General features: G+C 40.6%; 1 protein-coding gene and 1 non-coding gene across 3 annotated transcripts in view; both read left to right on the forward strand.

Moving 5' to 3' along the window:
* Positions 1-26,602, forward strand: part of LRBA (LPS responsive beige-like anchor protein) — a 600,455-nt gene that overhangs the window by 530,498 nt on the left and 43,355 nt on the right. Inside the window, exons 48-49 of one of the 2 annotated variants that reach the window (XM_056119139.1) lie at positions 17,614-17,703; positions 23,013-23,205. In XM_056119139.1, coding sequence (XP_055975114.1) covers positions 17,614-17,703; positions 23,013-23,205 — 283 coding nt within the window. The remainder of the gene's footprint in view (positions 1-17,613; positions 17,704-23,012; positions 23,206-26,602) is intronic. The other variant, XM_056119141.1, reaches the window with a different exon arrangement.
* Positions 688-794, forward strand: LOC130028477 (U6 spliceosomal RNA). Its single transcript, XR_008793203.1, has one exon. It is a non-coding gene; the product is annotated as a U6 spliceosomal RNA (small nuclear RNA).

The following is a 26,602-nucleotide window of genomic DNA, read 5'->3' on the forward strand; positions in this document are numbered from 1 at the left end:
CCCCTCCTCCCTCCTCCAATTTTCTATTTCTTAGATGTGATAGCCTGAGAAATCAAGTAACTAGATTTGAGAGAACTAAATTAAAGGTAAAGTAAATAGGTTTTGATGACTTTATCAGATACAGAAACATAAGCTGCAGTAATCAGAACAATGTGTTCTAGTCAAGGAACCAGAAGTTCAGCAGAACAGAATAGAGCATCTAGAAACAGGCAAATTCCATGAGGATATGTGATAATGGTAGTATTGTAAATCCCTTTTTAAAGGGGGCATAGAAAATGGCTGTCTTATTGTAGTGTTATGTTAGGATACTAGTTAACAGTTTAAGGTGTGCCTTTACTTCCTTATTTTACATCATAGCATGAAAGAAATTAGAAATGGATAAGATATTTAGAGTAGATATTATTAATATAAAAGGGGAAAGTAAAGATCTTAGAAAATAATGGAGTGAGTAGATTTATAGTCTTGGAATGGAGAAGATCCAGTAAACTGATATTAAAACCAAACTTCATGAAGGAAATGTATTTATTTGGGTGCATAAAATCAGTTTTTAAGACATATACCAAGAAAGAACAGCGAAGAATGAAGTTGATGAGTGGATAGTTCACAAATGATGAAATACAAAATAAAAATTAAAAATGGTTCACCCTCACTAGTAAACAGAAATTCTTTTTAAAATGCCAACGCATTGTGCTCGCTTCGGCAGCACATATACTAAAATTGGAACGACACAGAGAAGATTAGCATGGCCCCTGCGCAAGGATGACATGCAAATTTGTGAAGAGTTCCATATTTTTAACTGAAACTCAAGCACAAAAATTTGTAAGTCTACAACTGTGCCTCATGATGTCTCACTAATAAAATTTTTTTTAAAAAATGCCAACGCATTGTAGCGTACTGGACTAGCTCACATAAAAAGCAGTGAAGCAGTGAAAATGCTTAGTATTAGTTATTAGGTTAAAGATACTGGTGAGGATGAACAAAGGTTGAATCTTTATAGCAATCTACATTAATTTTTAAAATATTCATGTGATTTTTATTTAGAACTTAACAGTAGTTTAGTTTGTATACAAAAATACTGTATAATTCAACTGTATTTTTATAATAAAATTCCCCACAACTGTCTAATGGCAGAGAACTATTTAAATAATAATAGGTAAATACATATAGTAAGATAACAGATCAAAATTTTAAATATTGCTGTATGGCTTCCCATGGATATATTTTGCCATACATTAGTAAAAAATAGATCATATATGAAATATAAAATAGAAATTTTATAGGCAATTTAAATCTGGAAATTCATGCACCCCAAAATAATGGACATTTAGTGAGATCATAGAATCCTTTCACTCGCTACTTTCTGTATAATGAAAGTTATTTTTATCTAAAATCAGAGGGGCGAGCAACCTTTGGGATACTTTCTCTTTTGAGGGTGACAGCTCTGCTTGCAAAGCAAAGTGATAGTTGTTAATGTGGGACTGTTAATTCTGACTTTGGGGGCTATTTGGAAGTCTTCTGTGATTACTTTCTGACTTGGGACATGTTCAGTGTTCATTGATACTTTTCATAATCTATACATGTGACTTAAAGCATGAAGAATTTACAGTTTCTTAACTCTTATTCTATTAAAGATCATAGTATCTTCTATTTCTTTAGTTATGTAACTTACTGAACCATGAGTTTTTTCATATTTTAGTCACTTGATTTTTTTCAATTTTTCCCCACAAAACTAGCTATGTCACTGTCAGTTATAGTATTAAATCACCTTTTTTTTAAAAAAACCATGAAAGATTTTGACCTAAAATTTATGAATTGTGATCTCTAAATTCATTGCTTAGTTGTATATCGAATAACTCTCTCAAGGACTTTCAAAACTTATTTATCAAAACACTGCATGTTAACTACAAAAATACTCAAATATTTTTGTAAAGAAAGTATAATTTAATAAAGTATATTAAAATATATAGCATAATATAATAAAGTTTAAAATAAAAAAAGGAAAAATCCTCAGCTCCACATTTGGACTTAGTCAACTAATGCTAATGTCAAGCTGTAACCAGTGTCATATGCTGAAGTCAATCACCAGTTCCTCTATGAAGTAGTTTAATATTTAGAAAGAAAATCCCTTTGCCACACATTTCATTGCCTTTCACTAATGCTTGAGCCCTCTCCCTCCCACCCCCATCTCTGCCATTTGAGATCATTTATTTGGTTAGTTTTTTTAAAGGAACAGTCCTTTCTAATCAGTCACTTGCCTGTGCACAGGACTTGATGATAAGCTTTGACTAAAGGGAAAGTACAGCACAGCCCCACAACAGCCGCTGTCGAGGGAGTGCCAAGACAGCTCAGGGGTGCCAGAGTATGAAAAAAGGGGTGCAGGTACTGTCAGATAATGATTATTGCTTGGGAACAGAGCACCTAAAAGCTGAATTTTCTTGTTCCGAACCATTCGTACTCACAATTGATCTTGCAGCATCCCTTCTCCTTTGCTTTTGAAGCAAATAAAAATTATTTTGTGAGGGGCTGGAGTGATAGCACAGCGGGTAGGGCGTTTGCCTTGCACGCGGCCAACCCGGGTTCGATTCCCACCATCCCATATGGTCCCCGAGCACAGCCAGGAGTAATTCCTGAGTGCAGAGCCAGGAGTAATCCCTGTGCATCGCTGAGTGTGACCCCCCCAAAAAATTTATTTTGTGATTATGTGAGTTCCAAAGTTAAAAGTTACTCATTTCCTATTGAGAGTGGAATTAAGCCTTGGACACACAGGGTGGGGAAAGGGGGCAGGACAACCCAATGACTTTCCCTGCTGTCTAGAAAGGACACACAGGGTCTCCTAACCTGAAAAGAGGAGTTGAAAAAAGTTAAGTTGCTTCGTATCAGCAGTTGGCTTTTCCTCTTCCACCTTTATCCTTCCCGGTGCTCTTTTAAGCAGCATGTAATCAGTCTGAGAAGGTCTGTTTCCCGCAAGCAGCGGCAGCATGTTTAAGTTTACGTGACCCCAGTTTCGTGACAGCGGTAGCAAATCAGATATCTTATCCAAAGGAAAGCATTTCTGGCTCCGAGTTGAGTCCTTTGCATGGTGGGAGTCAGCAGCTTTGTTTCAGCTCCAACACCACTGCAGAGCACGGACTGCAGTGAATCTTTCAGAAAGCATAAACACAACTGGTATTTATAGCATTGTTAACATTTGCTAAATAGTTGGAGGAACGGTCTGCAAGCCTGTTTTAAGCAGGTGGTAGGAACCTTTGTTTGACTTGTATATAGTGAGATTTAAGCATAGGACAATAAGAAACCAGGGTTCCATAGCCACTGCAACTGAGGAATTGTGAAGTATTGATTGAAGAGCATTCAGTGTAGACTTCACACAGGCATGATTCAGAGCATTGCAAAAATAATCCTGAAGCATCTCTGGCCAGAAGTGTGTTCCACAGATGGCTTATTTGACACAGTGCAGGACAGGAACTGTGCAATGAAAAGTCAAATAAACGGTAAGGATTAGTCATGTTTTAATTGAAAATCAACATTAAAATACCCTGAAATTTTGCCAGACTTTCTTAGATATCAAAACTATAGTAATCAAAGTTTCCTTAGTCAATTAAGTGTACATCTAAGTTGTCAGTAAAGCTAATCTTTGTATTTTTCTAGTTGTTATAGCGATTGCAGACTTCTTAAATAGGTGGAGTTCAGTCATACTTCCGTGGACATCCAGCAGAGTATTAATAGTTTCCTGGTTTTTCTCTTCCCAGGAGATCCTAAATCCATTCTGTCATGTAGATCACTAGCACAAACCCTTGCACCATCTCCAACTGAAGTTGTAAAATTTAATTTCAAATTAAGTGACCGAATTTTGCTGTCTAATTTTTAAACCGAATGCATTATTAAAACCAGGGGGAAATACAGACTTGAAAAAACTAAGAGTATTTGAGAGTCCTAAATGTTCAGAATAGCAACTTCGTCTTATTTTTAACAAAGATGAGGAAGTAGATTTTTAATAGAATTCAACCGTTTTTAGTTTATATTATTGGTAGGACAAATGCCTAAGATTCTATTAGCACTTGAAAATACAATTTCAGTGCATAGTTTTTGCCTATTCACTATTATTAGTAGCAGGCAATTCATTGCCTTCCTCTCTGTCTCTGGTATGCTGGTAATTGAAGTGTATATTTGTGGGAGAGAGGAGGTGTATATTTTATTGCCTCTCATGCTCTTAGTTCCTTCAGGTCAAGAATCAGGTCATCTGATTCTTCACTGTACCACATTTCAGCGTGACACAATGGAGGCTCACAAATAGTCCATCAGTAGCCCAAACACCACAGATGAATGTCAGCAGAACTTCTCTCCCTGACCTCATTTAAAATTTAACTGGTTGGGGGCTGGAGTGATAGCACAGCAGGTAGGGAATTTGCCTTGCACGCAGCTGACCTGGGTTCGATTCCCAGCATCCCATATGGTCCCCAAGCACCGCCAGGAGTAATTCCTGAGTGCAGAGCCAGTAGTAACCCCTGTGCATCACCAGGTGTGGCCCAAAAAGCAAAAAATAAAAATAAAATTTAACTGATTTTGAGAAATAATTTGATTTTCTAATTACAGTGAATGAACTCTCCTGATATTTTTTCCCCTCTGAAAACCTTTCAATTTTCCTCTTAGCATTGGTACCGTCTTTGAAGCAACATTCCATTTCTGTTTTCTAGGCAGGCGGTTTATCTACACAATTCCAGTAGCTGGAGATGGAGGTGTTTTGAATGAGCACATCAATGTTCTAGACAGAGATACTGTTTGAAATTATCCATGAACACAGTGCCACTGAACATTATTGAGTGACGTTTGTTTCTGTTGCTGGTGTCTGCTCTGACTAGCTGGTTTCTTTCAGATTGGCAGCTGGGATTATGCTGCCTTGGATGGACAGCTCCAAGAGGCGGAGTCTGGGCTGAGTCTCAGTGTAAAATGCCTGGAATGTAAGGGCGCACATCAGTGGGAAACCCTGAGTACTTTTGCAGCTTAGAATTATTTTATGTTTCACCTTAGTAACTTCTTCAGTATCATAGTGTGTATATATATACACACATATATATATATGCATATATATATTTTTATAAATATGTATATACATTTAAAAATACTTGTCTTGAATTTCTTATCATTACATTATTTTTAAGACAAGCTTTATTACTAAATAATGGTAAGATATTACTAAAACTTCTTGACATCAGGTAGAAATAACAATAAACTAAAAATGACAAAATTAATTTTGCATTAAGTTCTAATGATTTTATTGATTTGGGGCAGTCAAGTTTTTTATTTGTTTCTAGGCAGTTAAAAAATATTCTGGCAACCATGTTACTAGAAAAATTAAACTTCATTTAGCTGTATCAGATACTGGTGGAATTTTCTTTTGACATTGACGTTTTTTAGTGCTGTCCGTATTTCACATATTTTGTTTTTTATTTTTAAAGTAACATAACATGTTTTGTCTGAGATGTCAAATGATCTGAGGGTGACGGAAACATTCATTGGGGTGGGTATTGCCCCACACCTTGGCTGTGTTTAGGGTCTGGTCCCGGCCCTGGACTCAGGAGTGACCCCTGGCAGTGCTCAGGGGACCGTATCTGGTGTCAGGGATGGAAGATGAGTGGGCGGCATGCTAGGCCAGCTCCTTAGCCTCCCACTATCTTTCTGGCCCCAGAACATTAACTTTAGTCTGCTAGTCTTTTTATCTACTCCACATGAGATAGTTGTTAGTAATTTGGCTTTTACCTCTCCGGCTTTACTCTTGTATCTGAGCACATGGGTGCTGGCTTACACCACTGATGGCTCGAGCTCTGAGGTTCCCCTCAGAGAGGACAGACGGTGCCACCAAATATGTACGATCATTTGTTAAACTGATTTAGTAAATAGGAAAGAAAACTGCCCTATTGTTGAACATTAAGGTACTACTGATAATTTTTAGTGTGATTTATATTTATCGAAAGAAAACAGGATGTATTTAACGAAGCTGCCAGATGGCACAAAATACCAGTTGTAGTGCCAGCATCATATTCTATATGTGCGTGTGTATTCGGACAGAGCATGTGTAGGTCTGTGTGTAGTCATGTTTCTTAATACTCATATGACATTGTACACTGGGGCCACCAGGCCCGCACAGCAAAGGCACAGCTCTGGGAATGCACTTCCCCGTCTCCCCCAGACACACGCTTGGGCCCTTTGAAATATAAATAGATAAATTAACCATGGCTTTTAAGTCCAATTTTGTATAGAAATACTTCCGTTCATTTTAGCCTTTCATTTCTTTCACCATATCTCTCTAGTATGTCTTCTGTGTATTTTGGTGTTTAAAATCTTCTGGGTTTGGGGCTGGAGCAATAGCACAGCGGGTAGGGCGTTTGTCTTGCACACAGCCAACCCGGATTCGATTTCCAGCATCCCATATGGTCCCCCAAGTACTGCCAGGAGTATTTCCTGAGTGCATGAGCCAGGAATAACCCCTGAGCATTGCTGGGTGTGACCCAAAAAGCAAAAAAAAAAAATCTGGGTTTTATTTTTTTTATTTATTTATTTTAATGGATCATCATGAGATACACAGTTACAAAGCTGTTCATTATCGGATTTCAGCCATACAGTGTTCCAACACCTGTCACCAGTGTACATTTCCCACCACCAATGTCTCCAGGTTCCTCCTGCCACCCTGTTTCTGGTTTTCATTTTGAACATTTATCTATTTAATATTGTTTTTCTCCTCTGACCAGACTGTTATCTTGTACGTGTGTTGGGGTGGGGCACAAGACTTTCCAGCCAGCACTTAGGGACCCTAATGGCCCTTCGGGCAATACCAGCCAACTGGGCCCCCAACAGTCAATGCTAGAGCCTGGGACTATGGAACTTCTCAGGCCAAGCACGGCTACCACGTCAGTGTTTGGGATCCACCAGGCTGTAATCTGTGTTTCTTGGTGGAACATGGGGTCCCAGAGATCAATTGTCGGTCCCAGCTCATGCTTTGCTGATCCCTGAAATAACTCTCTGATCTCCCCCTTCTCTTTTAAAGATGTGAATTACGAATTTGAATTCTATATTTTTTTTATTTCTTGTTTGTTTTGGGACCGCACCCTGTGATGCTTGGGGCTTACTCCTAGTTACACACTCGGGAATTACTCCTGGTGGTGCTTGGGGGACCATATGGGGAACCAGAGATCGAACCTGGGTCGGCTTTCTGCAAGGCAAGCCCCTGCCACTGTACTATCACTCTGGCCCATCTATATATTTTTATTTCTAGGATACTTTGAATATTTATATTTCTGTTCCTAAAATATTTTAATTTTAATTTATGTTATGTTTATTATTGTACTTTTGAAATATTTGTGCATTAATTGCTGACTACTGAAAGTGCTACACTTTATTTCTTAGAATAAGGGTGAGTCAGATTTCTCACTGTTTCTAATGATGCTTTTTTTTCTTTTTTTAATCCGGTGAGCACTGTTATTCCAGATAAGAACATTTGTATTTTGTAGGTAATTTTCTCTTTTGGAATATTCATCCAATTTTTATCAAGTAGTTTTACTTGTCATAGTTTTTGTCTTAGCCTTCAGAGTTGACTATTATAGGATTTTTGACCTTTAGAGATTAAGTACAAATATCAACATGTAATGATTAAGTAGATATTTGATTGTATGCTTTTTTTTAAATTTGTTGACATCAAAGCTAGATTGTTAACATTAGCCCCAAATCTTGCTGACACTGCTGAGTCAGTCAACGGGCACAATTAAGTGATACCTGACACAGTAGAAATCAATGGATGGTCTTAATATCAGCCTTTAAATATTAAAAGTGTGCCAACTCTGAAATCTAAAATATAGTGGTGTTTGGGTTTTAAACATCCCTAGAATCTTGAGACAAATTGTTAGAACTTAGTTTTGATTTTGTCATAAAATTCTAGTGTATTAATAAATGGCCTGTTTTAATGAGTTTTTAAATTTCTTTATCTCAATTTCATAGACTTTTAGGTTTTTGGTAAAATGCAGATTAAAAGATGATTGCTTTAAACAATACAGTAAACATCACATTAATTGCATCCATATGTTGAAGTTATTTCTCCCTCAGACACATCTTGAAATAAAATGTTACAACTTGATTGTTAGTTGCTATCTATTGTACTGAGATAACTTGTTTCCTCTGTTTAAAACTAGAGACTAAAACAGTCACTAAGATTAAGCCAAAAACTACATGATAGCTAAGCGAAGTCTACTTTTCTTTACCATTATTTATTTTCTTCATTTCTTGCTCTGGTTCTATCACGCGCAGGTATTGATATCATGTTTCTACATACTGCCTATATATAACTATAAAGCCACACAAGTATGCACTAGTTGGCACAGAAAACAAGCGAACACAGCTTGTTGAAAATCTTTTCATAATATTTCCATTTGAAAATCCATTATTAAATTCTCTAGGTAATATTTGAAATGCTGTTTATAAAATATAAATATGTGGTTTTACTGGAATGTCTTGAAGTATTTGCATAGTCTTTTTTATTACAATGTATTTCAACATCTGGAAAGCTGCCTGCTGAATTCAGGGTTTATTATAGAAAGTAGTAACAGGCTATTTACAGAAATAATTGGGAATTGATGAATAAGAATGTTAAATAATAAAGTAAGCTTTTTAGTAGAAATGTTTAATAGAATGTTTTATTCAATACCAGGCTGCTCTGTAATAGTGGTTGGTTCTCTCCGCTGCATCCCTCCTGAATTATGTTGGCTTGGATGGCCATTCATTCAGTAAATATGTATTGATCGCCTACTATGTGTCAAGCCTCCAGAAGCACAGAAATACTTAAGGTTCTCTGGTACCCAGGAGATCTGTAGTCTAGTTGACAATACAGAAATTAAACGAATGTTTAGAATATTAGACCACATGTAGTAGGGATTTCTTCAAGTTGCTTCATGAACAGGAAAGGGCAAAGTAGCCTTGAACGAGATAAGAAAGATTCCCCAGAGTGTAGATATTCCCGAGCTGAGTCTCAGAGCTCATCCCTCTGAGATTGGGAATAGGAAAAGGAAATCACTTATATGATGACAGTATGAGGCATTTCATCTCATTATAGAGTAGGACGTGGACAGGGACAGGACGTGAGACAGAAAACATGGGCAGTAGCTGGATTGCTATTATTATTACCATGGTAGTTGGTAGCACTTAATCAATGTTCACTTTATCACAGCCAGTCATTGCGTTAAGTTTTTCACACATTGGCTGGAATAATAATACCAAACCCTCTTTGCTGGCTTATTGTGTATTAAGAACTGTCCTGAATGTTTTTATCCCACTAAACCTTTACAACACCCCCATAAAATATCCACTCTTCCTGTCACCAAGATTAGGTGAGGAAGCTCTGATACAGAGGCTAAATAACTCCCCAGATTCATTCAGTGCGTGAATGAGAGCTCAGGCTGGACCTGGAAAGTAGCCCTAGGCCAGTGTCTGTGGATCGTGGTGCCATCCATATTAAGGAATAAAGACACAGGCTGCTGGCCAATGTTTTTCGTCATTTTTGGCCATTTTAGGATATTTTGGTTCTCAGTGTAGTTTTGTAGTTGTGATGAAAAAATTACCATCTGAAAGGCAGGATGTGTACGTCTGAACTTTATAGGGCATCTTAGCACCTGCCTAGGCTTAGCCCCCTGTAAGATAATCTACAGCCAAATGTGTTAATAATTATTGAAGTTGACTGATGGGTACATGGGGAATCGTTATTCTCTTCCATAATAAAAAGTTAACATAATAAGCAAATATTAAAAAACATCACCTGGGACCAAAACTCTCCTAAGTGAAGGTGAATTCATTAAGAACAGGCATTTTCTAGAATTGGTTCAACAACACTATTAACTAACTGTCCAGCTACCTGAGCCTTAGAAACTGTATGTTCCATGGTTGCACGCTTCATTTATGACTCTGAATGTTCCATTGTTCTGTACAAAGGGCTGGAAAGGTACGTGGAAAGTGATGAGAAAATTGAGAATTTTTCCAATCACATGTTTCCCACAGGATTCTCATTGGCTGCTGAGAATCACCACACTGATGAGAACCTGCATGTTGTCATTTTCCTCCAGCACCTAACAGGCTGCAAGTTTCACTGACATCTTTCAGAGCTTCCTTGAAATGCATTGGTCTCTTTGTAATAGCAGGTCTCAGTCCTCACTCCCAGCCCCATTTTGTCCTTGTTGGGATCACTGCACATCTCTTGAGCTCGGCTTCATCTCCCATACAACCCTAGATGAGGCATAGAAGTCTGGGGTGAACTTAACCATGTAATCGGCACCAACCATCTTTCTTGTTATCGAGATATAAATATTGTGAAGTTTATTCCACCTGCTAAAACCATTAAAATACATGATGTTCTTTTAGTATAGATGCTGAGACAGTTTTATAATCTCATACTGAAAGTTTAATAACATCATTTTAATAACATCGCTGATGCCCAGATAAAGTGTATTAACAAGCTATAAGATTTGGGAAATATTATACCTGCAAGGTAGAACTCATTCTAGAGAGGAGTAAGACCTAACACATTGAAGGTTGTCGTGACAATTTTAGAAGGGAGAGTGGCACAAGAGAAGTCAGTAGAAATGACTGGATTTATTTATTGAAGAAATCTGAAAAGGAGCACAGCAGAACTGAATGTAGGAGGAGGCGATAGCAAGACATTTATTACCTGATATTAGGTCTTAATGTATTTATATTATATATCCATATATATATTTTAGGGACTAATTAGGACTGTTGGTCAGGGGAGTATTAGGAGAGTTTGAGGAAAATAACTTTTTTGTAGTATGCAGAAAGAGAAAGCTACATGAAGGAAAATAGTCAAGAACTTGTAATGTGCACTGCTTCAAATTGTGGATTCAGAAAGGATTGATAAACATAAGAAATTTTATAAAAGAAGAGGTTCATTATAGTGGCATTAAAAGAAGTTTAAAAATAAATGTTGGATGAAACCCTGAGTCGCCATCCACTAACGGCCTGTCTGGCTTATGATCAAGCTGCTTAACGGCCATGATCCAAGAGACTCAGGAACAAATATCGAAACCCAACAGGTTATGGCAGAAATCCCTCGATATTTAATTGTTAAAATTTCGGAATTTCAAAATCGTGTGGCCACTACTGCAGCCACGTGATATTATATGTTATTCATAACCAGCAATAGAAAACAAATGTCTACTGTTGCCTTTTCAGCAGATCTGAGTGTTGAGGTAAAATCCCAAATAATATGGTGGGTCTGGTGTCAAAATATTGAATGTAATCAAAGTAGAGAGAGTAAAGTGGAAATCATCTGCCCCACAGGTAGGAGGAGGGTGTGGGATGGGGGTATACTAGTGTTTTGTGGGGTGGAGAATGGACACTGGTGAAGGTACAGTTGTCTCACTGTATGACTGAGACTTAAACCCGAAAGCTTTGTAGCAGCTTTCACAGTGATCCATAAATAAAATTATTTAAAAAATGGAAAAAAAGAGTAAGGTGGAGTTCATGCCTAATTCAACCAGCTAATCAGTGGCTGAATAAATAGCAGTACTCCTACATTAAAAAAATAAATAATAAATAAATAAATGTTGGGCCCAGGGACATGGTGCAGCAGGCAAGCTGTGACCTTGCATGTGGCTAAGCACAGTTCAATCCCCAGGACCACATGGTCCCCTGGGCATCACCTGGTGTGCCTCCACCCCCAGCTTTAAGTGCTAGTAAAATTCTGAACATAAAAATCAGAAAAGAACGGAAAGGAAAACATTTAAAAATAAATGAAAAAATTCAGAAAAGGAATCTAATCCTTGACTGAGGTATGCCAGAATAAGATTAATGTTTTCAGACTTGGAGCCAGAGATATAGTACAGCAGGTAGGTGCGTGTCTGCTGCACACAGCCAAACCAGCTTTGATTCCCAGCATCCCATATGGTCCTTCAAGCCACAGCAGGAGTGAGCCCTGAGCACAGAGCCATGAGTAAGCCTTAAGCACTGCTGGTTGTGGCCCCCAAACCAATAGGCATATCATATATATATATATACATATTTTTTTCAGATTTTAGATGTGTTAATTCTACGTAGATGGACATCAAACAGAGTTTAAATAGACATGTCGCAGAAATCAACTCATAGCAATAGAAAAAAATTCCTGAACAGAGAATTCAGATTAAGAAAATTAGACTGCTAGGGGCTGGAGAGAGAGTACAGTGGGTAGGTCGCTTGCGTTGCATGTGACCGACCCAGGTTCAATCCCTGGCACTCCATATGATCCCTTAAACTTGCCAGAAGTAATTCCTAACCACTGAGTCATAAATAAACCCTGAGTACTGCTGGTGTGGCCAAAAAGATTAAAAAAAAAAAAGGAAAGAAAATTAGAATGCTGAATTAAGAAAACTTCCCATGGTGAGTTCGTGTATGGCTTTGGAAAGGAAGACTTTTAGTCAGTAAAATAGAATAAAGAAGATTATCCATTATTGTAAAGGCATGGAAGCCTCAGAAGAGATCAGATGAAAACTAGATGGTGATCAATTGTGTCGATTTCTTCAGAGCCCAAGATGAGTGAAAAATGGCAGTTGTGTGTAGAAACAAGTAGGGGATCCGGAGTTATCAGTTGATAATACAAAGTATGTCTGTAAAGATTTGACATTATAGTCATTGTCTTACAATTTTTTTTCTTCAGAAAAATACTGGGGAGTCTTGGGCTATACCCAGTGGTGCTGAGGGCCTGTTCCTGGTTTTGTTCTCAGGAGTGACCCCTGGTGGTGCTCAGGGGACCGTATGTGGTGCAGGATTTGAATCAGGGATACAGAGGGGACCAGGCAATGCCAAGTGTTAACCCAGGGCTCCTGCATGTAAAGCATGCCTCTACCCCACCCACCCCTTACCTTATAATCCTATTCCATAAATATCACAATTGAAAAAGTCCTTTCTGTTGTATTTTTATAACAGCAAATCAAAAGTTAGTTTGGAAGTAAAGCTTTGGTGTTTACAAATTCTACACCCTTTTCACATGTCTTAAAACGGCTTAGAAAGGAAATTAGGGATAATAATTCTTTTATTTTGTCATTGAGACTTATAGAATAATAGACACCTTAGTATAAAACTTTAAGAAGTCTTCACAAAGGTCAATAGTAAACTTAAAATTTTAGGACTTTCTTTGGTAAAAAGTGTTAAAAAATAGTAGCTAGGTATTTTTGTTTCTTTTGTTTTGTTGGGGGTGGGCAGGGGGGCCACACCTGACAGTGTTCTGGGTCTACACCTGGCTCTGTGCCCAGGGATCCCTCCTGGCACTGCCAGGGGGGCAGACTGAATCCAGGGTTGGCTGCATGCAAGGCAGTTACCTTAACCCCCGTGTTAGCTTTCCATCCTAAGGTTGTTTTTGAAAGCAGTCTCATCAGTCATATTCTTTTCAGTTAAAAACAATGTTAAATGTAAATCAGTGTGTGTAGCATTGGGATTACATATTAAATTCATCAGGTTAAATTTATATCCATTATAAAGATTTATATGTACCAGGCCATTCTTCTCAGCTCCTCTAGTAACAGTTACCATTACTACCGTTCTCTTTGGAATGTTCATCTAATGGCTTCCATATTGCCTGGTCCTCCTCCTCCTCTTCTACCCCCAGATCACCCTCCTAGTCATCTTCATGATTTCCCCCTTTCATACACTACTTATGTATATTTCTCAAAGTTCAGCCATTGGGTTTGTGTGTCTGTGTGTGTGTGTGTGTGTGTGTCTTTATGCCTGGTTACTAACCAGTAGCTTTCAACTTGTGTCCTAGAATCCTACAGTGTCTCTGAATTGTCTGAGAGCTGCTGAGAAGTCATATTGAAAGTAGAACAGCCTTAGACTTTTTTTTTTTAATTGGTTTTTTTTCCTTATTTAGATCAGTGACGCCCAAAGCAGTATCTCTGCTCTTTGATCTCAAATCCTGGGATTTCTCCCTCTGGGAAGATGCTGTCCTATTGCTTCAAATGCTGAGTGTTACATAAACTTTATTTTATTTCTCCTGCCAAGTTAGTTCTCTCTCATACAAATTTATGTTTTTATTTGTTGCCTTACAACTCCCTAAATTGAGCAAAGTTAGAGAACAAGAATTTGCTTTTTTTCTTCTTTTGACGGCTCAGAATCATTAGTTACTCAGACCTGTTGATTTTTTCCTTAGATCATGATTCACATATTTGTCCCTTTCTTTCAAATACCTCACTTCCATGAGGATTGGAGGCACATGATTAATCTTTTGGACAGCTTTCACAAACCCCCAAAGAAATCCCTTTGTCTCTGGGCACTTAGCCCAATGGTGTGTTCTGAATTCCTGAGCCAGACTTTACTTCCCAGCAGCAGTGTGTCCATCCGCATCACCATAAGCTCCTCCAGCGTTTCTCCTTCACCGTCCTCACAGTGTTCTGTTGGGATTACACTGAGCTCCAGACCTCGTGCTTCCCCGGCACCTGCTTTGTGTGTGCTTATTCCCATGCGGAGCCCTTGGTGTGCTTTTTCCTGGTCCTTTGTCTCTCCCTTCCCTTTCTGGCTGCTGTGTGGTGATGACTGTGGGTTGCACACACTTGCTTGTGGTACGCATTGGGGGTTGCACAGTTTAGTTACAGACTTATAGGGCTCACCATCTGGGCCTGCCAAGCTTGCCCATCTTTAGTTGTGGTGCTTGCACACCCCTGGCTGTGCACCCAAGCTCTAACTCTGCTCTAACAGTGTGGGTCCCAGCCAGCAGAGACTTTGGAACCACTCCCGTGCGTGTGGACAGCACCAGGGGTCTAATTCATGGCCTCCTACTTGCAAAGCTGCGACCTTTAGCCACTGACTCATCCCCTCAACCCTATAGGTATTATTTCACTTCTTTTTTCCAGGCTCTGTTATGTGAATTAGGCAATTTTTCTCATTTCTTTGTGAACTGGGGACTATTGCATAGGCTGAGGAATATTTTAGGCAAAGTCACAGTATTTACATAGAATAGTCAGAATTAGCGCTCTGAACTGTCGCACACACAGGGGAAGCGCTAAAGCTCCCTGTGCCCAGCTCCCCTACTTTTCTGACTGAGCAGACGCCTTGTGGATCACTGAGCAGAAGGCAAGGGAAAGAACACGGTCCACATTCAGGAACTTGGTCCATGAATCACTGCTGTAAAATCACAGTGCTCCTCCTTCTTCCTTGGGCTACAGTCAGGCTTCAAGCTACCAGTCATGAGTTTTTCTTTCTCAGCATTGTCCTTGAGGTTGATCTTCAGCTCATAAAAATACTTTAGAATCTGTTCCAAAAGTGATTCTCATCCTTATTCCTCACTACCTACAGCCTCCTTTTCTTGCTCCTAAGACCTAGAGTCAACCTTATCTCCCCCTTTATATAATCAAATTTTGTCTAGCAATCCATAAAGCTCTACTAATATTGTCTAGACATACATTTTTCACTATAATAATGATGATGATGGTGGTGATGATAGGGACACTGTACTAAATCATTCCCTAAATTGTCAGCTTGGAACGTGGAGTGTATGTTCAAGCCTTCCATATCATCCTGAGGCCATGGCCTGGTATGGTACCTAAAAGATGAGAAGGAAGAGTAGCTTAATGGTTAAGCGTATGTAAATCCTAGAGTCAAGATGGTTGGACACCAATTTGGGGTCTGCCATTCTATTATGGTGTGGTCTTTAATAAGATTCCGAAGTTCCTTGAACAGTATTTTACTTTTGTATATATTATACTAGTGTCCATGTAATAGATACAAAGTATACAATAAAATATTTACATCATGTAAAGATTGAATAAGATAGTAAACAACTTGGAAAAAATAGCAAATATTGAACATTATTGTTCATTACTAGCAGCATCCCTCAATGAGTATTTATTGTCTGCATATTGCAAGTCTTACATGTACTAAGGACTTTGCTATGCTTTTCACACACATATTTAAGCCTTAGTATAATGGTATGAGGTGGATACTGTTATTATCCACTTTTTGCAGGTTAAATAACATACCCTAACTTATAGAGCTTCAAAGTGGTGTCCCTTGAGAATGAGCACAAGATCTGTTTGAGTTCAGTTCCTTGTTTTTCTGTCATACCACTCAACTGTCAGAGTTGCTTTGGAACCGTTTTTGCTCAAGGAAGTCAAAGCATTCCTTGAATTTAGCGAACTTTATCAAACTATCATTTATCAGTCTACATCTGTTTGCATTGATGCCGTATTAGAATATTTTCCTTATTAAGTACAGAAATAGTACAACCTAATAAGTATTGTGCCCATTGTTGATGATCACTGAATGCATAGACAAGTGCATGTTATCATGGTTTCCTATAAGATCCTCATAAATACCAATGATGTCTTCATCAAATAAGAAGAATATATTAATGTTGGATGAAGCTTTTACTTCCTTGCTAATGATTTATTAATTGCCTATGGTCCTGCAGAGCAATAAGATTTGAAGACCTATTTTCTTAGGGATTTTTTTTTTACTTTTTTTCTCTTTTTGGGAGTCGCACCCGGCGATGCACAGGGATTACTCCTGGCTCTGCACTCAGGAATTACTCCTGGTGGTGCTCGGGGGACCATATGGGATGCTAGGAATTGAACCCGGGTCGGCCGTATGCAAGGCAAATGCCCTACCCGCTATGCTATCGCTCCAGCCCCCTAGGGATTTTTTTAAAGCATAAATTTGAAAGTTTTTTTTATCTTGTTAGCCTGAAAATTCAGATACTGAGTATTACAGAAGTGTTGAAGGAGTCTATATATTTTTGCGTCCCTCTCTTCCCTCATACTGTAACATCTACTCATTCAGCTGATTTCAGTGAAGAGGAGATAAGTCTATGCTCTCATGAATCTTATATTTTAATGGGAAGAGACTGGCATAAACAAGCAAACAAATAGGATAATTGCCAAGAGTGATAGCATCTGGCAGTGAGTAGTTTCCATGATGAAGAAGTTGCTGGGAAAGTGAGCATCTGTGCTTTCTGTACAGCAGGAGCCTTGGTGAGAGAGGCGAAGGGGTTGTGCACCCATGCACATTTCCTGTATGTAGTGGGTTCTGCTTATATTTGCACATCTCATGCCTGAATGCAACATATGGCTTTTACTTTTGTTTTAGCCACCTAGGTTCAAAAAGACTGCCAAAATTAATGCTCTTCCTTATGGCAAAAATAATAGCATCAAACCATTTTCACAAATTGTTTCTATTTTTTTCCCCTCCTTTCTACTTTTCAGCATGAAATGGGGTCCAGAATCAAAGTAGCAGTAGGTTTTCTGTAAAACATTAGCTTCAGTCATCATGATGCAGGCAGGGCAGGGAAGTGAAGCCCCCAAACAGGGATGAAGCCAAAGGGGCCAATTTCTGATTGTAATAGCTGGTTTCTGTTTCATATCACTGAGCAAGATGAGAAAGTTTTGCAAGGCTCTAAGGCCCGGCGTCCGCAGTATTAAAGGATGACTTCATCCTCAGTACCCTTGCCAGGTGTGTCGCCCCACTGTGAAAACATGGGGTGGGTTTTCAAATATGAAACAAGCCAGAAGTGTGACATGACATCTGCGGGTGGCAGTTGTGGCTCTCTTGCCTGTAATTAACACCTCTTAACCTTCAAACTTGCCCTTGTTTTTTTTTCAGGCCATTGAAGCTCAAATCCGCAGTTTCGGACAGACACCCTCTCAGCTCCTCATCGAGCCCCATCCCCCCCGGGGTTCCGCCATGCAAGTGGTAAGCGCTGCTTTTGCTCTTCTCACTGCTTGCCTTTCTCTGAGACCTAGTTGGGTCTCGATATCTTTGGGTGCCCTTGAGATGCTCCACCACAGCTAGCTCTCCCTGCTCTAGGCAGTGTTAATCTGCTAACAGCCAGCAAGTAGGATTACATACTCTTTGGGATGTTTGAGAAGTTGAACATTGCTCCAGTGCATGCTTGGTTGATTGGTTGGTTGGTTGGTTGGTTGGCTGATTTCAATTATGAAAGGTTCATAATTGTCCAGGAGCCTCAGTGTTGGATAAAAAGTGTTAACATAGGACTGATGAGTTATGTGAGTTGATCCCAGGAGTTTCTAGATTAGTTTTCCCACTGTGTTTATTCCTTACAGCCCAGTATATGTCTCACTTCAGGAGTTTGAAAAATAATTCCAGTATGTAAGATAAGGTTTCTGAGGGTCTGGAATCTTCCAGAGGCAAAAAGAAATGATTTGATAACCAAACTACCCAACTTAGTGGGCTAAGGCAGACATTTCTGTTTCCATGATTCCATGGACTGGATGGGCCTTTCTTGTGTTCCTCATCCTGGCTCACTCACAGTCTGCCGTTGGCTGAAGTGGCCAGACCTGGGCTGCTCAGCGCTCTCTCATCATCCAGGGGTCCCACCCCAGCAGCTCCTGGGGTGGGAGCAGCATTGGAACAGCGTTCTCAGAAAACGCCATCCCAGCACCCCCTGACACTTCTGATCTCACATATCAGCTCTGTCACATGCTATGGACCAAGTAAAAGGGTTAGAATCTGGGCTCCGGACCCAGACTCATGTGCCCTTTCCGCCTTCAGGTAGCCCGTTCTCCAACAACTAAATGCCAAACACACAGTAGCAAATATGGTCACTGTCACTGTCCTCCCGTTGTTCATTGATTTGCTCAAGCAGGCCCAGTAACATTGTGAGACTTGTTACTGTGTTTGGCATATTGGTCAATTAAAACCATTTTTTGAACAACAGATAGTCTGATATCATTCTTCTTCTTGAATTGACCCTCAGTAGAACAGGGTGCTAATCACTGTTTCACATAAGGAAGAAACACTGAGAATCTATTTTCATCATGACTAATTTAGATGGACTCTAATTTCATGTCGCAGCTTGAAGAGAGAGTAGAAGTTTAACAGACACTGGGGAGAGAAGAATGGCAGTGAAGAGGGTAGGAATCAGAACTGCAGCCCTCCTCATCACTTTTTTCCCTCTTTCCTTTTTAGATCCATCTCGTCTCTTCTGTAGCTTTTCACCTTTCACCCTTTTTGTCCCCATCTCTCTTCTTCCTGGCTTTCCCTCCCCTTTCTGGGTGTATGAATTGATCACCATAATGAAATATGAGCATTTAAGACACTATTTGCATCTCATTTCCCCTAAGTGTTTTTAAACAGGTGAAATCAGATTGAAATGAATGGAAAGGGTAACAACTCTAGTCAGCAGAGGGCCACACAGAAAGCCAACAGCTAGTGCGGACTGTGGGAGGCAATGCCACAGGAATAGTAAGGCTGATTTATGTTGGGGCTTTGGAATGGGTTTTAATAATAGCTTGTCAGGGGGCACAGGCTGTCTGGGTGCTGCTAATGGACGCTCCTACACTGTCCATTGACTCTCCCTGGGTCACCGCACAGCCTTGGTCATCGGGCCACCGAGGGCTTTCCACCTGCCAGGCTTCCCTCCACCGACAGAGGATTCTTGGTTCACCAACATCAGTCCAGGGGCAGGCAGGCTGGGAGACCCAACCCCAGATGAGGACGAGAAAGGGTCTGCGGGTGTCTATCCTCAGCATCCCTTAGTTCCTTTTCACAGTTGTCCAACTTAAGTCTTTTCAGCTCATCATTTGGGGGGTCGGAGCTGGGGGTGTGAGGTCGGAAATCAGCCTTGCCACCAAGTAGGCAGTGTGTGTGTGTGTGTGTGTGTGTGTGTGTGTGTGTGTGTGTAGGGGGAGGGGGCAGCAAGGCCTGCTAGTGGCTTCCTCCTGCCTCCTCAGGCGTCTCTGTTACTGACTTCACTCACCCTGTCACCCAGTGGCTGCTGAGGAGCTCGGCTTGCCCTTTCTCTCACTGTGCAGCGTTAGTTCCATCCTTATTAGTGGAGGCGCTGACGGAGCTCCCCAGGGCCTTCCTGCTGCTCGTCCACACCCGGAGCCCCATGCAGCCAGAGTGGGCACAGGCCGAGGGATGGCGTGTCGCACGAAGGCAGCGGGCAGCGGCTCTCTGGATCTGGTGTCTGCGGCTTTCTGTGAAAAGAGGCTTGTCCTTGCCATTTGGCGAAGCATTGGCCCACTAGATTCACTATGTAAACAAGACATTCTTCCTACACATTAGAGACTCTTCTGTGTTTTTTCAGGTCATAAACATTGGAATTACTCATTTTGAGTCTGATCATATTTACAATATGAGCTGATAAACTCAAAAATATGCATGAACTTCCTTTCAGTGAGACTGTGATATATGTTGCACTCTGATTTTTCTCAGGGTTTACAAGTTGACCTTGGTAAATATTATTTAAAAATGACATAATTGAAATATAAGGTGCAGTGTCTATTTCCCAGTACTTAAAAAAAGAGGAGGGCTCTCCCATAGGATATTTTATTTGCTTATTGTTTCTCATTTTTACCCAATTTCACAAGTAAAGTAAAGTAAAGGCCCTCCCGTTGATCATAGATTTGCTCGAGCGGGCCCAGTAACGTCTCCATTGGAGACTTTGTTGTTACTGTGTCTGGCATATCGAATACTCTCAGTAGCTTGCCGGGCTCTCCGAGAGGGGCAGAGGAATCGAACTCGGGTCGGCCATGTTGGCCGCGTGTGAGGCGAACGCCCTACCCGCTGTGCTATCGCTCCCCCTTGGGTGAAGCTGTGGGGCCAAAGCAATAGTCCAGCAGGTAGGGCGTTTGCCTTGCATGCAGCCAACCCCTGACACCCCCACAATGTTCCCCCAGCCCTCTAGTAGTGCTCCCAAGCTTAGAGCCAGGAGTGATCCCTACACACTGCACAAAAACAAACAAAAAGAGTGGAATGAAACTGTCTACACTCTGTGTTTTTGTTTGGCTTGTTTGGGGGCTGCACCTGACAGTGCCCAGGGCCTTTTGCCAGCTGGGTGCTGGGGTTGCTCCCGGCAGCCCTCGGGGTCGTTCACTGCCCGGACTGGAACCCAGCACATCCCACCCACATGGGAGCTACGAGCCGCTGCCTTTTGAGCCATCGCCCCAGCCTTAAATTCCTTCTTCACAGACAAAAAATATCTTACTGATAGCAGAGGTTTTAAGAATCAAAGGCCCAAGTGGTATTGTGTTCCTAACATCCTCCTATCAGCTGTCAGTGCGCCCTGTGTGTGTGTGCACATACACACACTCACATACACACACACGGGCAGAAATTAAAGCCGCCTCGTGCTGCGTTAAGTGCATGAGCCATAATATACACCAGGTGTAGTAATTAGCAGGCACACGAAGGCTGCCTATTTGTCTGGTTTTGCTGCTGTTGCTGTATCCCCCTGTGTTTTCACACCATCAGATAGTTGGATTTAATTGAGGCCACATCAGATGAGGCATTACTGACACCTTTAATTGAATGAGCATCCAGGGAGGATTAACTCATAATATTGATTGGCTTTTAGCCACTTGCTCAGAAGGGTGTCTGGGTAGCTTATTAGTTGCCTTTATTTACACCTTTATGCAAAGAGTGCAAATAGGAATTCTTAGTGCAATATGTTTTTCTAAGTACTCTTAATAACTTTTTTAAAAGGACTGATAATAAAAATGCAAATGTATTTAATTTTTTATTAGCATTTCTGAATAACTGTGCTAAATGTGTGTGCCTACACATTTCCATATACCTGGTATTTTGAAATATGGCAGCAGGGAAGCAGCCAGAGGTACTTGATCAAAGTGTTCTGGCTCTGAATGATACTAATCAGCTATTAGAAAGTGGACATGGTAGGAGAGACCTGCCGAAGTGTCTGCGCAGTGCCCGTGTGACAGCACACCGCACGGCGCCGAAGTGAAGTGAGAAATCAAAGAGCCCTTAGATGTGTTTCGGGTTATGACACACGGCTAGTAGGAATGCTCTCCATCCTTAGTAGTCTTCAGGATTTATTTGGTTGCTAGTTATTCGAACAGACGCTATTTTGTTCAACATTTTCAATTGCTCTCAGCTTTTCAAAGGAAAATCTAAAGTCGTGAGCTTTGCTGGAGTGTGTGTATGTGTGTGTGATTGTGTTCTGACCTTTCAACCAAGAGGAAGAAAGTGCATCTAGATATTTCTCCTTTTTCTTAGATCCAACCAAAATCAGTGGCATTTGCATTAGACTTGGGTGGTGGTTTTGAGTTGGTATGCTATATAAAAGTATTATTTTTACAAGAACACTTAATTATGCATCTCTTTGAAACACCTTTATAATTAAGTTTGTATTTTACATTGATTGTATGCATGCTGTGTATCTATTATTTATAAATATGTTTGTTATAAGCTATTTTGCTGTCAAAATCCTCACACTAACTCCCTATAACTTTTGAAGATCTTTTAATAAGTATCTTGGCTTCTTTTGCTTCCTACTGCTTATTTAATTTTTTTTTCAAGTACTTGACACATGGGCTGGAACAATAGCACAGCTGGTAGGGCATTTGCCTTGCACATGGCCGACCCAGGTTCGATTTCTCTGTTCCTCTCAGAGAGTCTGGCAAGCTAACAAGAGTATCCTGCTCACATGGCAGAGCCTGCCAAGCTCCCGTGGCATATTTGATATGCCAGAAACAGTAACAGCAAGTCTCACAATGGAAACGTTACTGGTGCCCACTTGAGCAAATCCATAAACTGGAGGACAGTGCAGTGCTACTTGACACATAAGAACTGTTAGAATGGGCTAATGCAATGCTGTGTTCTTACACTATTTAAAATCTAAATAAAATCATTCTTTTAGTTTTTCATGGGAGGGATTAGAGAAGGGAGCTAATAAAACATAGTGAGTTTTCTAAGTATTTCTGGAATATATTCTACTTCTATCATAAAAAATATCGATTAATGACCAACATTAGAAAATCAGAAAACAAGTCTGATTGCTGCATCCATTATTTTTTCATCTTTTTGGTTTGGGAGTCCTCACCTGGCAGTGCTCAGGGCTTATTCTTGGCTGTGTGTTCAGGGGTCACTCCTGGCAAGGCTAGGGGACCATCTGCTCAGTTTGCTCTCTCACACAACTTGCCTTAACATGGTCTTCCTCTTCTTTTCCTGCACCCTCTGTTTTTCTTGTCTTTGTCTTTTCCCTCATACTTTGGGGTCTTGTCATGCCCACTCAACAGTATCTCCTCCTGCAGAGTCCATTGATGTTCACAGACCAAGCCCAGCAGGATGTTATCATGGTCCTAAAGTTCCCTTCCAACTCCCCTGTCACTCACGTGGCAGCCAACACCCAGCCTGGTTTGGCGACTCCTGCTGTGATCACAGTCACTGCTAACAGGCTCTTCGCTGTGAACAAGTGGCACAATCTTCCTGGTAAGTAAAGCATCACCATGGAGTATAGGGCTGCTGGACAGTGGATAGCTGCACTGTAATAACCACTTAAGTATATCTCAGCATGGAAGCTTTTAGAGTTTTCAAGCATCCGTCAGAATCAAAGTGTTTATAAGTTTAAAAGGCTTATGACCCTTTTGAGGATGGTAATACAGATGTTAAAGCATAAACCATTCCTAGGACTTGGTAGTTTGTCTTTGTAAAATTCTAATACAATTTTAATGTAGTGGTGCTCTATATTATTTTCATTAGTGGCATATATTTATCAGATGATGCCCATTTTCCCACTTTCTGATTCATTTATGCAATGAATACCAATGATAGTCTATTCCGTGCCTCCCCCCATCCCCCCCCCCCCGCCACTTTGTTTTTTTGAAGACATGAAAGGCTTTGTTGTAGCTGCTATAGAAAGAACACAAGTTACATATCCAGAATCTATGAGGGGATCCTGTTGGCCCACTAAGTACTGAGGAGTTATAGAAACTAAAGACAAGAGACTGAAATAGTCATTGGAATGAAAAACTATCCAAATTCGAAGAGAGAGGTCGGAGAGACAGTACATTGGGTAGGGCATGTGGCTTGCTCACAACTGGCCCAAGCTTAAACTCCATCACCACATTTGATTCCTGAGCATTGCTGGGATCAAAACAAAAACAAACAAAAAAAAATTGAAGAGATGTAGTAGGTCACCTCAGCTAGCTCCCTCCAGTTTTTACCAGTGAAGATACTGGCTCACATATGACAGTCTGTGGTATAGCCAGATTTGAACCCGAGTTTTCTAACTGTGATTTTATGATCACTCCTCTTTCATTTACTGTCTCTCATTAGAATAGGAATTTGGGGTCAGATTTTAGCACTTTTTTTTTGGCCATTGGTCTAATTGGTAAGACGGAATATCATTAGAATCCTGGAGATTACAGGCTTTCCCCTCCTCCATTATTTAGGTAGGAAATTTTATAGATAAACTTTAATAGTTGTTAACTTGTCATTAAATCTGTAAAGTATGCTTAAAGGGAAGCTCATGAAAACACATGAAATGGTTTCAAATATAGGAATTCTTGAACAAGGCTTCATGCCAAATTAAATGCAAGTGCCTTTTTAGAAAGATGTAGAAATGACTTAACACTCAGCCAAAACCTGGTGCACAGACTACACAAAGGTACCAGAATTAAAATGAGGCATGTTTCTCATTGTGAGAAAAGAAATGAAAGCCAGTGTTTGATTAAAGAGTCAGTTATCAGAAAAGTGGAACAGGTAAAAATCAAAACAAATCTAGGCTGCCCCCAATATCAGGTCCTATTTGTTTGTTTTTTTTTTTCTCTAAGAGGACTCATCTTACAGAGGTAAATGTCTATGCAAGTCATGCTTATATTTTTGAACTAAACATTATAACTGGTCTCCAAAAGAACAAGTAGGATTCTCTCAAAGCCAACTCACTCATGGAAGAAACAGTTGGTGGTGTACATGGTGAAGTACACTGGCTGGCTCACCCGCTCAGGATGCAGTTACCCTAAGAGCATGACCCAGCCCGCTGTCCACGTGGCATCAGAGCCAAGACGCTGCTTACCCTGGGTAGCTGTTCGTGGCCACTTTGAGAACTTCAGTTTCAACAGAGTGACGGGGTGTGTAAGGAGAGACACAAACCTTCTCAACCTGCTGGGAAGCGCTGGCCCCTCGCTGCCCCTGTCCTTAGCTAGCAGAGAGCGAGCAATAGCAGGAACTGAGCTGGCCCAACTACAGGGCTGGTCGTGTCCAGCTAATAGTCTAGTAGTTCGGCACATTCCTTGAGCACCGAGGCCTGAGTCCCTCACACTGGCAGCTGGGAGCAAAATTCCCCCGATGCGGACATTTGCTTCCAGTCCCCTGCTGCCAGGCTTTTCACAGCAATGTGTCTGGCTCTGTAAAGCTCCCCCCGGCCTCTCTGCCTAGGGAGGAAGATAAGAGCCGGGTGAAGTCTGGCCAGTTCTTTGCCTGGGATCCTTCCCAGTGAGCCTCCTTTGCGTCTGTACCTTTTGTCACTATTGTCTTTTGACCCTTTCCCCTGACTTTACATCATACATAGTGACCCTTCACAGGATGAGTAAAAAAAGAAAAGACAACATATGGGCTTACCCAGGAGGGTGTCTTTATCCAGTGAGATCTCAACCCCGAGCTATTCCTATATACCAAAAAGAGGCTTCATTTCAGGGACATTTACAGTAATCTGGTCTCCCATTTTTCTTTGTGCCACATTCACCTGTCAGTTTACCTCATTTTCAAACAAATGTCAAAAATCCCTAACAGTATTCTTCAATAAATATCAAATTCCTGTTATGCTAATTGGTTCTTGCTTTAGACTCTGGGATTTTTGTCTTTCAGGGATCTATGATTTCCATAGCCTGTTCATTAGACAGCTAGTTCCTGTCATTGCTTTTGCTAGTGTCTGAGCATTTGGGTCAAAAACAAAACAGCTTTATTATTCCTTCTCATTCAGAGGACCTTGTAGAGGCTCCAAAATATATTTAATAGTTGTAGGTAATGTAACATTTTCTAGGTTCTGAATATTGTTTTCAGCACCAATATTGCAATAGCACAGCAGTAGGGCATTTGCCTTGCACGCAGCTGGCCCGGCAGAGCCGGGTTCGATTCCTCCGCCCCTCTTGGAGAGCCCGGCAAGCTACCGAGAGTATCTTGCCCACACAGCAAAGCCTGGCAAGCTACCCGTGACATATTCAATATGCCAAACACAGTAACAACAAGTCTCAAAAATGGAGATGTTACTGGGCCCGCTCGAGCAAATCGATAAACAATGGGAGGACCGTGCTACCCAATATTATATTAACCACTCCATGTCTCTTCGCTTACTGAACTCTTATTAATCTTAGGATGCAAGTTCCATAATTAGGTCGAATCATATGAAAATACCATTTTTATAGATAACTGTCAGATACTAGAAATTTGTTATAATTCAGCCCCGCCCATCTTCAGATCAAAAACCATCTACATAGGAGCAACATGACTTGACTTACAGGTCAACAACATGACTTACAGGTCACATGGCCTGTAGGGGGCAGAACTGGGATCTGTGGCATGACCAGATAGTTAAACCTGCTAAAGCACTTCCATTGTGAGTTTGATTTACTGTTTCTATGACTCCAGATTCCTGGAGTGGAAAAATAATCTAAACTAGTAGGGTTCCTTGGCACTGGCATTATTGATAGTTATTGGCACTGTCCACCCAGCTGCCATACATTTGCCTGGACAGTTCCCTCAGTGTGCTTTGTAAGTTCTTTGCTGGGCTGGCAGACCCAGTAACCGCCAAAAACAGTGATGGAAAAAGACTAAAAACTATGGCTTTCCTTCTCCAGATACCCTAACTTTTATTTGTGCTCAGCTATAA

The sequence above is a fragment of the Sorex fumeus genome, unplaced genomic scaffold (assembly GCF_029834395.1).
Source record: "Sorex fumeus unplaced genomic scaffold, SorFum_2.1 ptg000039l, whole genome shotgun sequence".
Taxonomy (NCBI): Eukaryota; Metazoa; Chordata; class Mammalia; order Eulipotyphla; family Soricidae; genus Sorex; species Sorex fumeus.